At 35.8% G+C, this 15,411-nt stretch overlaps 1 protein-coding gene across 4 annotated transcripts; it reads right to left on the reverse strand.

Annotated features, from left to right (window-relative positions):
- Window positions 1–235: 235 nt before the first annotated feature.
- On the reverse strand, window positions 236–15,142 carry LOC105450510 (thyrotropin-releasing hormone-degrading ectoenzyme-like). Of its 4 annotated transcripts, none has more exons than XM_011690371.1 (17): window positions 14,845–15,142; window positions 11,208–11,398; window positions 10,477–10,807; window positions 9,232–9,646; window positions 8,654–8,809; window positions 7,898–8,209; window positions 7,229–7,409; window positions 6,548–6,701; window positions 5,947–6,028; window positions 5,307–5,481; window positions 5,008–5,197; window positions 4,281–4,558; window positions 3,662–3,840; window positions 3,402–3,569; window positions 2,914–3,054; window positions 2,757–2,838; window positions 236–2,527 (listed from the first exon to the last, which is right to left on the reverse strand). In XM_011690371.1, exons 1-17 carry the CDS (start codon window positions 14,891–14,893, stop codon window positions 2,363–2,365), a joined length of 3,249 nt encoding a protein of 1,082 aa, XP_011688673.1. In that variant the 5' UTR covers window positions 14,894–15,142; the 3' UTR covers window positions 236–2,362. The 4 variants fall into 4 exon arrangements, with proteins under 4 accessions (XP_011688673.1, XP_011688672.1, XP_011688671.1 ...); XM_011690370.1 differs by having other exon boundaries at window positions 9,232–9,649; XM_011690369.1 differs by having other exon boundaries at window positions 8,654–8,812; window positions 14,845–15,141.
- Window positions 15,143–15,411: the final 269 nt, after the last annotated feature.

Below are 15,411 nucleotides of genomic sequence, written 5' to 3' on the forward strand. Positions count from 1 at the left end.
ATTATTACTAATATTATTATTAAACTTTAGTAAATGATTAATTTACAATCTTTATGTCGTTATATTACGAAAAGACTAACGTTTTTTCAAAGATGTAAAAATTCTCTTGAGTAGAAAATTATTTACATATAAAATAAAACCCGCTTGGATTTTATCAAAGTAACGACGCTGAATGTAACACTAAAATGCCAATGAAAGATTTAAAAGTCAGTGAAAGATTCATGAAAGAAAGGCATAAGAGAATACATCTTTTTATTTATCATAATTTTTGTCACATATAAGATTCTGCGCAATCGGTGGCAACGTTTTTTAACCCTTCATCATGGCGTAATAACCGTGTCGTGATACGTTTCGCCTTTCTGCATTATTTATGTCTACATCAAAATTTACAATCGCTAGAAAAGTTTGCTCGCGATTTCCTTTCGATTTACGCCGCTTTCGACAGCAATTAATGCTCGATATAGGATTATCGAAAATTCGAGCGCCATTAATTAGCGTTTGGTCACGATGAAAAGAGCGCGGAATTATCTCAACGCTCGCGTACAAAGGATCAAACAGGAATCGCATTAAATGCACCGAGCGAAACTCGCCGCATTCGGGAGAGAAAAAGAAAAAAAAGAGCGCTCAGCGGAAAAAAGGTACGACCAAATATAATGAACGAGGAACGGGATATCTTTTTGACATAGGAAACGCGCATTTGAAACGAATGCGAAATTAAAAACCGCGAAATGAATTCGATGAAAATCGCGTCTGTTTGTTTGCTTGTTCCTTTGAAACCGCGCACGAAATGCTAATAATTCGTATTTTATCCGTGTCGATTGTTGCGTAGGTATATGCGATCGTTTTAGAATGTCGACAATGCGCTCACACGCAACACCGATAATAATGCGTCTGATAAAATCGAGTGAATTGTATGAAGACAATAAACGATCGATATCTTTTCCAAGCGATTAACTGAAGGGATTATTTACGAGACAAGACGTGTCCTATGAAGCAAAATTTCCGAAAGTAAAAGAGAACCTTTATATCTGTGTTGATGTCAAATGAATTATTTTATTTATAATTATCCGAAGAAAAAAATCTTGATCTCTCCGATTTATAGATCTTCTTTGCGAGAAACATACGAAGTATGCGTTTTTAATAACAAAATTGTAATTGTTGACGCAGTGAAATTGAAAAAAATCTTCGAGCGCAATACAGTCCTTCGTTAGAAGTAGATACGTCTCGTTTCGAAAATAATCTCTGCAGCGTATATGAGAGACCGGGAAATAAAAACATTTTTTGAATAATTCTCGTGTATCGAGAAATTTTATTTGCCGACAGATAAATGCGCATTTAGCACCAAATGCGCTGAGTTCAATACGAGATTCTCGCATAACGCATAACATAAAATGAAAATTTTACGGTCACAGTTAGCGTTGTACGCGACTAACTTTTAATTTCATTTTTGTAGCTAGCCCGAGAGGATATATTTTTCTCAATATAGAAGTGAAAAAACAGGCGGCTGCACACATTTGGCGTTAAACGTGCGTATTTGTAAAGTGCGCGCAGAGACGCGGCTTTTAAGAAAAGGTCGCATTTAGCGCTAAATGCATTGTGAAAAGTGGCTTGGACGCCGCCGAGGCATATATATAAAATCGGCGCTGTGCAGCTCCGCGACTTTAACTCGTCTCGTAGGGCCCTCGACATGCGCGAGGTGCGCGTGTTTAGAACTGCAATTTTAATACCGGGCCTCGGTTTTTCAATCTCCAACGGCCCGAGTCCCAATCGTGCAGCGACGATAAGTCGTCGCTTGCAGTTCCTTGAACTGCGTATTTGATAGCTTGCGAGTATCGCACTTAAACGCATTTAAAGTACGAGTTAGGCTAAAAAGACGAGAGAAGGGTGTAAGGACGGTACGGATAGATTATTGTAAAACGGTAACATAGTGTGTTATAAAACGAGCATACCGTATAGTAATAGAGCGCCATTAACATGAGCGAGAATTCAGGGGGAGGGCAGGGGGGAGAGGAGTTTAAATTGGAAATAATAATTACCACCGTTAGATACGATTATTATGTATATCGTTTGTTAAATATGTACTTACTAACTAATTATGTACTAACGAACGTCGTTCTAAGGCTACACGATGTAAGGACGAGATTCTTGTTGCTTGGTTTTGTAATCATGCTTGACAAAAGCATACGGAGAAAATAAAACTTGTTGTCGTAGAAAAGTTGTCTCGCGCAGTTTTCTTTCTCGCCATGCGAGTCGGCCGAGCGCCGTGCGAATATGCGGTTAAGGCGAATCGATTACAGGGCGTACGTGGGACACGTTGTCCCTCGTTCTATTGCACCCCGAATCGGATCTGGCAATTATATATTCATACCGATACCTCCGTGGAATTGTACGCCGTTAGCCACTCCTGCACCTCCGGCAAGGATTCCTTCAACCACTTTATCGCGAATTTAGCGTGCGCCTCGACCATCGCCATGGTGTACCCCACGACCTTTATGCTTTCAAGATTATCCTCGCTGAAGGTCTGAAACTAAAGAGTCAAACGTTAAAGGCTGCACAATTGCAATTTATATAATATTCGAAAAGATTTATATCTTTCGAAATGTTAGCAACAATATCGTGAAGAAAGAAAGGCTCGAAATATTGGCATAAAAATTACATTCTCCATGAGAGCTATTTATCATTAATTACGTTATTATTATTGTTGTACTATTCTACTTCTATATAAAATATTATTTTTAATATCGAATCACTCTTACGTCCTCAAAGTCCTCCTCGCTGATCAAGCCGTTCGTCATCGCCAGCGCGAAAGCTTTTAAGATCGGACGTGATTTTGAGAATCTAAACAGAGACATGAGAGAACATCGTAATCTACTTACAAGTTTGACGAAGAGATTAGAGAGTCGCAAAGTATACCTTGTGACGATAACCTGCCAATTATTTTGCACGAATTTGTAGGCGATTTGCGCAGCGACCGGATTTTGCGGAAAACTTCTTAAGATCCTTTGCGCCTCGTCCTCGTCGTACATCTTCCCTTCGAGAATCTCGCTAAGTATCCTTAACACACGTTAACCCGAATTATATTCCCGATAACACATGCTGGCAAAATTATGTATATACTTTTTGCAGGATACTTTTAAAAATTAATACTTCAACAGTTTTATTTTTTAATCACGTGTAGAGAGGGCCTGGATTTTCTCATTTAAATTTTTATTGAATTCATTTTTCACACTTTTTAATTTTCAATATTAAATATCTTGCCCTGACGAGAAATAAAATTAATTCTAAAATGAAATTTTAGAATTAATTTTATTTCTTGCAACTTATCGTTAGATAGAAATTAGATGGACAATAAAAATTTAATGATTTTTAGTATTATTTATTACTAACGACCTTCTACTTACGATTGTAGAATCCACGGCGTCTGGAAGCATGCAAACGCCGAAAGAAGGCGATTCCTTTCATCGTGATCCGCGGTGGAGTTTACCCTCTCGACGAAGTAATTCCACTCGTTTCGCGTGCCGTATCTTGCGATCGTGCAGTACAGCACTTCGCGTGCGTATGCCGGTACACTGAAACGAAAAAAGTTCCCAAAGTTTTGCTTTCAAATTGGAAATCAAAACGAATTTCGAACGAGAAATTAGGCGTTTTTAGCCGAACTTACACTTCGTCTACGTCGGAACGATCCTTCAGTTTCTCAAAATGAGTCCTGGCCCACTCGAGACATTCCGCATTCTCGAACGCGCACGCTATCGTGAGAGCGGTCAAAGTTAGACGCGATCCCTCCTCGATTTTCCACCCCATGTCTGAGTACAATTTCGAGGTAAACTTTAATGTAAATTCCTGTAAACGGTCCGTTTGTTAACTTATTTAATCGCACACACATTACTATTGAGCAACAATTTAAAACTGCTAATTTTTTTATATAAATTTTAATTTCCAGATTTTTAAATTCTAGACATTTATACTTTTGGCAGGTCTATTGCTTTAATAATAAGAATAACAATAGAGCATTAAATATAAATTCTGTTAAATTTCTTTTCAATAGTTTCACAATAAACTTTTTATTATCGTATTAAATATTGTTTACAAGCAAAGTATGGTTAAATTATTCTTAACTCTCTATCCCTGTATCTTGCAGATACTATATTTTCTACAAAATATTCATTAAATATTTTACAAAGCTAATAACTTCCTAAGTGTTAAATACAAATACAAATTTATCGAAACACTTTTTTTTAAATTGATATGCTTTTTTAATCTCGTTTGTTCTTTTACTCTACCTGAAAGGCACTAAAGCCAGATGTTTCGTAAAGGAGACCGTTCAACTTCAACAGATGACGCATCAGAGCACCCCAGGGAGCGTAATGCCGTTCCTTCATTTGCATATATTTAATAAAGTCGAAAGCGGTCGCGTATTTCGTCAAGCCGACCGCGGCGAGTCCAAGTACATCGTCGATGAGCGACGCTCTGGTTTCAGCCGGAAGGGCCTCGTGATTTTCCTCGAGGGCCTGCGTCAGGAGCTTCCAATTTTCCTCGTCATAGTGCACACGGTAATAACCTTGAAAGCAATTAATAACGATAGAACGGACACTTCCCGTTTCGCAATTTCGCATTAAATTGAAGGACATTAAAATTAATGCGTCATTCTCTAGCCCAAGAAGTTATTTTTCGCGTGAACGAAAGTTAAAAGAGTCATTTGTTGCGAAAAATTGCGTTATAATATTTAAGGAATTACTAAAAAAAGAAAAACGTCAAAAGTAAATTAAAATAGAAAATAAAACAAATATTTCTTATTCTACCAGACAATGTAAATTGCTCGTCTATATTTTTTCCATAAGAAATGTATAATAAAATTTCATGTGAAATGAGTAGAAGTGAAGAAAGATTTTACTAAATGCCTTAATTTTTCGTAATTGAGTTTTTAAGGGCGTTTTTTTTCAGAAAAATATTTCTTTAACCAACCTGTTTGAGTTTTTTTTTTTTCAGAAAAATATTTCTTTAACCAACCTGTTTTATTCACGTTGAACACAACCCAGGAATCTTGAGCGCCAACGTTTTGCACCACCATTTCCGTTTCGGAATGCAACCACGTCTTTGTCGGAGATGACCAATCATTGCTCGTTTTGTTAATATAGTCAAGCGGTACGTACCACGTCGGTTGAGTGTCGGCTGGTGATTGGTCATACGTAAATCTTTGCTGTGCCAACATACAACATGATTGACGGTAATAAATACTTGATATCGAGAAACATATTTAATACGAATTATGATGCTTCCCGCAGTTTTTTCGGTATTTAAGGACGCACCTGGCGAATGACAGCGGTGCCCTCCTTGTATTTCCTCATGACGCTGACAATCGGATATCCACGATGCGAAGTCCACGAGTTCATCGCTTCGGACAACGTGATTTCCGCGGGTAGACCGATAGTTTCTTCCGCCATCGTCTCCCAGAAGTCGTTGACGCTCGCCGTCGAATAGTTCCTGAAGATATTAATTTACAATAATTTCATTTTTTTCTCTCTCTCTCTCTCTCTCTTTCGCAGCGAAAGGTCGAGCGCTACATCGTTCATCGCGCATTCCTCGCGTACATCACGCGACAAGATTGTATAAATTTTGCATGTTTCGTACGACATTGCGATTCAATGCCAACGAAATATGTATATCGGGTGATAGGTGCACTTATGTAACGAGCCCCGATAAAGAAGCATGAGGAATAATGGTCGGCAGCTCGTGACATTCATACGACTGGGCATTACCATAAAGCCGACGGGGATAACTCGCTGTAAAACGCGTCGATTATCGTTTCGACGACTCTGAATCACGGTGCTCGCACGAGCGAGCGAGCGAGCGGGTGATATAAACGTCGATCGTCGGGAATCGCGCGCGATTAATGAACGAACGACGGCCCGGCTGAAGGATAAAACGACGATAATGTGATATACCCACCACCTCGCTATGAATTTCCGGTAGCCGTTCCTAAAGGCGGTATCGTTTATCACGCCATGCAACATGCGAATCAAGCATGCACCTACAAGAAGCAGTCAGAATGCAGAATCACATTATGCGGCGTTACGAGAGCGTATATATTCGATACTGCCTTTCGAGTAAAGCTCGGACTATTCGACAATATTTCACGCGTTCGCATGTTCAAGAAGACACATGGCTTCTTATCGAATAAATACGATTATATTGAAAAAGTGAAAAGTCGAAAAATATGCTGAAGAGCAATATAAATCTTCAATTTATTACAGAATCATTTGATGTTGAGATATATAATGCAAATTTTAAATAGTTACAAATATTAAAATTAATTTGTAATAAAATATTCAATTTATTTGTAATAAATTCGCGAAATATCTCTAAAATGCGCAAATTAAAGTCGAATAGTCACAGCTCCACTTTCAAGTGTCGATATGCAATATTTGTAATATTGAGAGTAAAATATTAATGCAAATAGTATTCAGTATCAGGAGCAAAATATATTATTGATACTTGGAAATATTAGAAGCTCGAATCAAAAAGGAACAATTTGATGGACGACCTTTACCTTTCTTATCTCGAGCATCGTCATCCGAGAAATCCAAATGGAGAGGATTGACGTTCGATTGCAGCGGCCTCGAAACGCTGTAACCATCTTCTTCCATGGCGTCCCATTGCACGTTAGCGAGGAAGGCATGATTGGAACCCAGTGACGAATCTATCTGAAAATAGAATCTCATAAAAACTTTGCTTTCCTCGGCGAGAGAAGATAAGTACTGAGGCAAGTATCTTTTCCTTACGTAGACAGTATCAAATGTAAATCAATTATTTTAAAAAGATAACGTGGATACAAACTGAAATTTAAATTAATTTAAAATAAAAACAGTTTAATTTTTAATATTAATATAAAATAAAGAGTATAGAAATAATTGTAAAATTAAAATCAAAATTTTTTTTCCTGTATAAAGAATTTTGTTTCTCTGTACACTCTACTGTATGTGAAAAATTTTATTATGTTTGAATGTTCTCTTTATTAAAAAATTTGGCACCGTGTAGATCAAATTCTTTTTTTCTAATTACTCATATTACCTTTTTAAAATAATTAACGTAGAATTTAATATTAATAACTTTAAAAGCACACAGCTTTAATATGATTTAACATATGTTTCCGCATAAAATACTGTTTGTCGAACGTCGGTATGTGTTTTTAGAGTTAATGGATGTTGCAAATATTATTCCAATTATGTGCCTTCTCGATTATCGCGTGTCGCAAATACAGAGTGGTGCCTTCAAATAGCCAAATGTCCGTCCAGTTCTTCATGTTCACGACGCCGCCCAGCCATTGTTCTCCTATCAGGCTTATCAGAGCGCTTAACGCATCCGTCTTCGTGACCATGGGAGATCGATCCGCGGCGTAGAAGAGCGATTGCCTTGAAAACAATTTAGCTTGATGTAACGCGACATCGAATGTAGAGCGATTGTAGAGTATAATGGATTATCATTTTAAAAAATTACCTTCTATAAGAAAAAATTAAAAACAAACCGCGCCCATCGAAATATTACGTGAAATAATGTTTTAACTTACCTTTGTTACAAAAGTAGTGATATTATTATTATTAAATGTTATGCCAATTCAGCATGATTCTAATGGTATTTTCTGCTCGATTATAACACAAAATTTTATTTCTTTGTCAGATCTTTTACAACTAAATAATTTTTAATTAATTTGATTTTTTAAAATTCTGTATTTTAAATTAAAATCAAAATGCGATTTATGTAAAATCCATAGTTAAAGTTAATGCACTTAAAAATGAAATTTTATTATCCCTCTGAGAAAATTATAATTTTTTCCAGCGAAATAATTTCGCAATAATCTAATTATTCTTGTACATAAAAATAACGCTATGATTTCTCTTACTTCAATGATATTAATCCCGGGCTTCCGGCGTTATCGATGATTCGCGACGGTAATGCGACGATATCCAATTTCGGTAGCGGATAAGGCATCGAGAACATGTCGTTCAAACGTACAACAATTTGGTCGAGTTTGTCGAGAAGGTAAATTCCCCGTGATCGCCTCTTCGGATCGCCCCAGAATGTCACCCCTGTCGCGTTATCGAGCCCCGTTTTCGTCTCGGCTAACGACTCAACCTCGCCCATTACGATAGCCAGATTGTGAGGCGAAAATAGCGGAGTATCGCTGAAGATGTCGATCACTTGATCATCCGATCTTGAAATATACAAATCGCATTGATTTCCTCGCCGCATAAAAATTTGTTACGTGGGAAGGGAAAATGGAAGACCAAATGACACGAGAAATTACAGGTAATTGCCGATAAAATCAAACTTACATTCTGATAAAAACTCTTATTTTAACAGTTCATAACTTTTTAGGCGCATTTTTTAATTTAAAACAAAAAAGATCGGACTGCAAATTGATCAAAGACTGTGAAGCTTGATAGCACGTTTTAAAATTACCACGTAGAAATGATAAGAGTTGCGCATGCAGGCTTTTCTATTCTTTATTTCACGTTTTTCATTCTATTTCCAATTAAGAAGCTATCAGTTGAAGAAGCAATAATAAAACCGGACAGTTTTGCTATCCCCAACCGATATAAGTCTTCTAAGCACGCTAACGTTGACACAGCTGTAATTAACAGTATGAAACACTCACACGTCTTTGGAGATATTGAGAGGCATGTTCGCCAGGACTCTCATTTCGCGCGGATGTACCACGGACACCGAGAAGATAGCCTTGAGATTCACGTCGTCGAAGATAGGCAAAAGATGCGAGGCTCCGACAGGTTTCAACCACGTCCCGATAAACGATCTACTAAGAATATATAAAACTATCTAAAAAATTGCCCCTATTAAGCAGGCACGTAGGAATAGTCCTAAAGGATACCATAACTATTGCAATAATACTTGAGGTAATTTTTTTAACATATACTTACGTAATTAATATTAAATATTCTAAACGTGAAAAGTCTTAATATAAAGCAGAAAAGATAGAAAGAGGATCAAATGTAAAAAATATAATTTTTTAATCATTTTTATATTATCAAAAGAATATTAATAATTATATTTTTAAAATAGCAAGCTTCTAGAAAACTTCTTTAGTAATTTAAAACAAAATTTCTTTAATTAGTACAGTGTGAGTAGCTGTATCTTTTGCAAAGTATTTTAACTCTAGTGCGATCAATAATTAATTAATTGATTCTCTTTAGCATAATTACGAGAAAAAAAACTCACTTTCCGTCGCCGGACTCGCCGAAGCTCGCCGAATAAATCGCCTTGCCGTCAAGTAGAGCCTCGTAATCGATCTCTAAGCTATACATTCCCGGACTTATGTCGACGGCCGGATATATCACATGTAATCCGTTATTAGCATCCACCTCGTATCGTTGGATCTCCACGTCGTTGGTTGCGCTACCGTTACCGGAAGTTACCGTGGCGAACATCACCGGTCCAGACGTCGTCGTCGCGTTCGTAGTCACCGTAATTTTCTCATCGGGCACGGACGAGCTCTCGTTCGTCATCGGAGAAGTTTCGTTGGCCGAAACGGTCGCGTTTCCTAGAGGATAATCCGTAACAGCGACGCGCGTTGTTTCCTGATTTTCCAATTGCGGAGATGACGTCACAGTGGGAGCCAAAGTGGTGGCATTGTCTGCTGTTGAACAGACCGTTGTCCGGCATAAAACATAATCGATTACGTAATTGTTCTTCCAAATGAAATAATGAAACACAAATTTCAAATAATGATCCACCGATTACATTAATTTCTTTTCTTATACAATACAATACCGAAGAATGAAACTGGATTTAACCAGCTCAATTACGTAAGACATTTAAAATGACGAGTGCGAATTAAGTTATATTTCTCCTTCTTATTTTGGGATTTATCACGAGAGATACGCAATTGACCACCTGCACGCTATTGTACTAGATATTGGCGCAGCTGCAGGCTAGTCGTCGTCTTATCGCGCATTATTTCGCTACCAGAAATCTGTTGCTTTGTTAAACCGTACATTAACCCGTTGCCTTATAATGACGGGTGCTACATTCGCGGTGCAGATTACAAGCCAAATGGAACAAGCACCAACTCGTGACATAGATTACGATCCGAATTTAACGAACACAAGTCTCAGTTATAGCACCTATAAGTGACATAAACTTTTTGCACGCGCACTTATTTAAAGCAATTGGTTAATCATTACGTACATGAGCCGGATTAAATCGAATAATTAAATTGAATGATTTGAAATGAATCGATTTCTCGCTTAATATAATATATTATTATGATATATTATTATAATATATTATATATAATATATTATTATTATTATATATTATTAATATATAATATATTATTTCATATATCATCTATTTCTGTCATACATTTATCGAAATATTTTTTATTACAAGAACCAGAAAGTCAAAAATAATTTTGATAAGAAATATTAATGGATATCTATCTGAAATTTTCAAAGAAAGTACCAGCGTTTCCTTGGCCGCCTGTATCGTTCTCCTCGGCGCGTCTCCTACGCCTCCTTTTCGCACGCGCACCGTTCTCTTCTATGAGCGACAACTTATAACGTGTCGCCGTGATGTTTCTCGCATTCAGAGACAATTGGTTTAATGGCGTTGTATCATCCACGCGAAATTCGATGACAACTCGCCCTTTCAGCTTCGACGTCACGTTGACATCGTTCGACACCGTCAACTCGAGACTATATCTCGTGGGATGAACGAAAGGCGATATTGTGGCCGTCACGTCATCCTCCCCTTCCTCCACCTCCTCCTCAATAAGGGCTAATGGATCGTATATCTAATTAACAGAAAGCGCAGAGCTTGAAATAAATTATTAGTGCTTATTAAATAGAGATGGTATGTTCCATTATTTTGCATATGAAGCCAAAATGTAAAACAATTTCACTGACAGACAGCTGTCTAATTACAGACAAGACTGACTTAATAATAAAATTTGAAAGTAATAAAATAGTAATGTTGTAAAAATAATAATAATTTCTGTTATATTCGAATAGTCTTAAATATAATTGTGATTTCAAATTAATATAAAAAATCGGATCAATAATTGAATTTCTATTTTATAGTTTTAATTTTCTCCTCGAGAAAGTATGCGTTTGAAATTACCATAATAAAATATCAATCGTCGATATAATACTAAATTACTGATATCATAATCTGCGTTATGATCAATCACTCACTCTCGTTTTGGGCATTGTGCCAATGTTCCATCCGATCAGACCGGCGACGACCACAACGATTACGAACAGGACAATGAAGGAGAGAATTTTTTTGTACGTTAAAAACCACCCACCCTTTCGTTGGTGGACAATTTCCTCGCAGGGCGGAGGCAATGCGGTATTACCCTCGTATGTCTGCATCATGCAGTCAGCTAAAAGTATTAAACGCGCGTTAAAAAGATGCGCATATTTATTGCCGCACTCAATATTGGTAGCCATTGTTCCTTCTTAATAGGCTGTAACACTTTCAAATTGGCCATCAATCGTACCGATCATATAACACGCTATTTGACAAGTTGTAAATGTTACAAGTTGTTGAAATATTATTACCTTTTTTTAAATAAACAATATAATTTTTCCTTGTAATTAGATAAATTAAAGAGCTTGAGAGAAACTGAAAGAGAAGCTGGAATGTATGAATTTTTCTTTAACATCATACGTTATGAAATTTTTTTTATATTACAATCCATTTTTAAAAACTAATTTCTAGCTAAATATTTAAAGATTTAAATAGCTGGTCGATTTAAATATTTAAAAAATTGTTATTTCTTATGATTACTTATTTAAAAAATATTACAATTACAAAGGAAACTGACAGAGATAAACTAGATAAATAATATAACAAGAAGAATAAAAGAAAGATAAAGATGTAAAAAATTTATATATGTAAATTTATAGATGTAAAAAAAATTTTTAAATTAATCTATAATTATAAAGACAAAAAACTTCTTTTTTTCAGATTACGTTTTTCTCAAACGTACACACCTTTCAGTTAATAGGCAGAGTTATTTTCTTAGAAATCTAACAAACTGCCACAATCGAGACTAGTAATTTCCATTTTATGATCAATCGATTAAATCATAGAACCTTTAGAGCAATTAAAATAATCGTGGAAATTATAGAGAAGCTTGTAAACAGCGCGAACAATCGACGAGTCAAAGCGCGTAGCGTACCGTATGATTTTCCGTATGAATTTTGAAAAAAAAAAGAATCGCAATTATCTGAAAGCGCATCCATCGCATCGTGACGAATTTTGCGTTAGTAGTGCAACGCTAGAAACGCGGAATACGTGCGGATGATGTCATCGAAATTGGTTCCCCGTGATGCAGGAATCCGCGATAGGCCTGTGAACGCGGCAGGAGACGCGGTTTTCAAGGTCCTGCTCGTGCACCTCGTGCTGACTACGTATCAAGTCCAGCATTCGCGTAATCGCCGTCGCGCTGATAACGCTCGTATCGGTGCCGTTCGCATGGCATTAGCCGGCGACAGTCCGCATTGATTTTTAGCGGGCGTAATTTCTAACGAGGAATATTTACACAACAGAAACAAGCGCACTTAACAATTGGACAACGCTGTTACTATCGCACTGACAATGAGAGCGTGAGAACGTGCAAGTAAAATTTGCAATACTGCATTTTATCGAATGCTATAAAGTTGTAAACGCAGTGAAATCGAATAAATCCGTACCGTCACAGAAAACTGTAGCGCAAGAAATGAGCATTGCTTGTACCTACAATTAAAATTTGAGGTATTACATTAATCGAAAAAAAATTATCTTTAACAAAACGCATTATGCATTTTGCTAAGAATCTAAAGCCCGATATTCGAAACCGAATAAAGCGAACCGAAAGGCGTAATATTTAATTTTCTTTTGATTATTGGAATTAATCGCTGTCTACAGATTTATTACAATTAATTAATCTTCTTATTCTTTACTTGCTCAAACAATATTCTTATTAGTTGTTTGTTCGCAAATTTTCTATTATCATATCTCATTGTAACACGTTCACTATGATAAATCATGTTTCTCGTTACACCATGTAAACGTGACTGTCTCGTAAATAAATGCCAATATCTTAATACTTGTCCGAGACAAAAAGATATAGAAAGAGAAGTTTAAAACAAACTCTTTGTATTCTCGATAAATGCTAAGCTAAAATAGAGAGAGAGAGGTAGAGAGAACTCAGGTATAAAATTTCTTTAATCATATGCCGATACAATTATTAATATAATTTGGAAAGTAAATAGTAAAATTTGTAAACGTTGACATTAAACGGAAAAGGATCAGGTAGTATATTTTTTTATTTATATCTTTTATATAGAATTAAATTTTGTGGTATATTTAATTAATTTATACAAAAATATTACGTAGCAATTTAATTTCCAATAGAAGTTATTCTCTTTTTTTGCAACATTAACGAGAAATGTCGGCAAAAATTCGCGCAATAACATCAATAGTATAACTAAAGGTATCACGAGTGAATATCCAAGGTAACCTCCAAGTTGGCAACGCATGTAACGCGGCGAACAGATAGCATCAGTAATAACATAATTAAGAGTACGGGAAAATTATTTCAAAATACTCGAAATTGATGTGACACCGCTCCGACGTGCATGCATCTGCATATTTTAAAATAATCATATTTGTTCCGAGAGACAATTTTGTTGAATTTACAATGATTTAACACGTGGAACATCTACAAGCCTGAATACAACCGATTGAGTTATTTAACAGTTTCTTTATTGAATTGTTTAGCTGACTGATTTACTTAAGAATAACATATCGATGTACATGCATTTGCAATAAATAAAAATGTAAAAAACATAAAGTTCTAAGGAATGTAAATCCGACATTCAGAGAAATTGTTATTAATTTATTATAATCAAATAAATGGAATAAAAATTACGGAAATTATTGAATAAATATTTATTATAATCAAATAAATAAAATAAAAATTACGTAAATTACTGAATAAATAAGTGGTAAATTATAAGTTCTTATAAGTTTCGCGCTGAATAGAAGATCGAAAAACATACACTCAAAATCACATACGATTACAATCGTTATAAAAATTCGACCATCAACTTGCTGCAGCGGTTCGATGCGACGATTTAATTTAGTCGATTAATTTACGGTATATTTATATTCATATTGATATAAGCAATTTCATATTTGAACATTTGATGATAAAGCGAAATCCGAATAAGTTAATTTGATGTTGTTCTCAAAACCGAATTTCGAATAGAAATCTGAAATAAAGGACGGATTTGATAAAAACAAAAATTATTCCTCGAGTATTTAAGATATGACGGTGCATGTAAATAATGTTTGATTGACAAATGTAACTAATAATGATTGAAATAATTGGAGTAATGGACATATTTATCAACGGTGTGTGAAATAATAATTAATTACAACGATAATTATCAACACAAAATGTCTAATTTCCTGTAATAATAATCAGCTTTAAACAAAAGAATATGTACTTATAGTAAAAGTATATTTTTGAAGGCATTTTTATCTAAAAAATATTAATACTCAATGTGGTATAATTTTCCACAGTTTAGTTAATTGTCTATTTTAATACATCTCAGTTTATACATCCTTTTACTTTTATATTATATTTAATAATAATATTTTTAACTAATTTAAAATTAGATATAACTTTTAAGATTTAAATAAAGAAGAAATACTATTAAAAATTGTAGTTTCTTGTAATAGAAAAGATTAGTATTTTAAGTATAATTCCATCAACGAAACGTTTAGATGCATGGAAGCAACGACGGCAAAGGCAAAAAAACAGCTGTTATCACTTACAATTTCGCATTCCATAGGACTGCCAACTACTGACGGAGCCTCGTCGCATCGTTGCAATTTGAAGAAATAATTCGCGAGGATATTCTAAAGAAAGAACGCAAACGAAAGGCGCGAAAATGCGAAAAGGCGACTTTGGAGAACGACTCCGAAACGCGGAAACGAATTCGCGAGCGCGACGGCGCACAGGTGACGCAGGTACAACTGCAATTAGCTGTTCTACCTTGCGGTGCCGTGCGTGGATGTTGGCCGAGAAACACTTGCGGGTGCCCCCTCCCACTTATGCTCCTCGTTCGTCAGCTCTCCGTGTCGTTCTCAACCGTTCGTTCCGCTCCTTATCCTTATGCGCTTCTGCCATAATTCGCGATTAGAGCCGCTATCGGAAACTTTTTCGCACGCCTTACAGCCTTCCTCTTCGTCGTGACACGTGGAACGAAGTCCGGCGTGATAATGCAGCATCTAAAGAATGAGGCAAGTTCTTTTTCCTTGATTTTTATGAAACCATGATGATTAAAAAGAGAATTAAAAATAAACAGGAATAAAAGAGAATCAGTAGTGCAAGAAAATATT

The sequence above is a fragment of the Wasmannia auropunctata genome, unplaced genomic scaffold (assembly GCF_000956235.1).
Source record: "Wasmannia auropunctata unplaced genomic scaffold, wasmannia.A_1.0 LD336060.1, whole genome shotgun sequence".
Lineage (NCBI taxonomy): Eukaryota > Metazoa > Arthropoda > Insecta > Hymenoptera > Formicidae > Wasmannia > Wasmannia auropunctata.

Bases quoted from the DNA above. Each gene is read 5' to 3' on its own strand.
- LOC105450510 (XM_011690368.1), bottom strand. From the start codon at position 14,893: ATGCGACGAGGCTCCGTCAGTAGTTGGCAGTCCTATGGAATGCGAAAT. The intron at 11,399-14,844 runs GTAAGTGATAAC...TAATACTTTTAG, and splicing joins GTCCTATGGAATGCGAAATT to CTGACTGCATGATGCAGACA. The intron at 6,029-6,547 runs GTAAAGGTCGTC...TGCTTCTTGTAG, and splicing joins CGATGCTCGAGATAAGAAAG to GTGCATGCTTGATTCGCATG.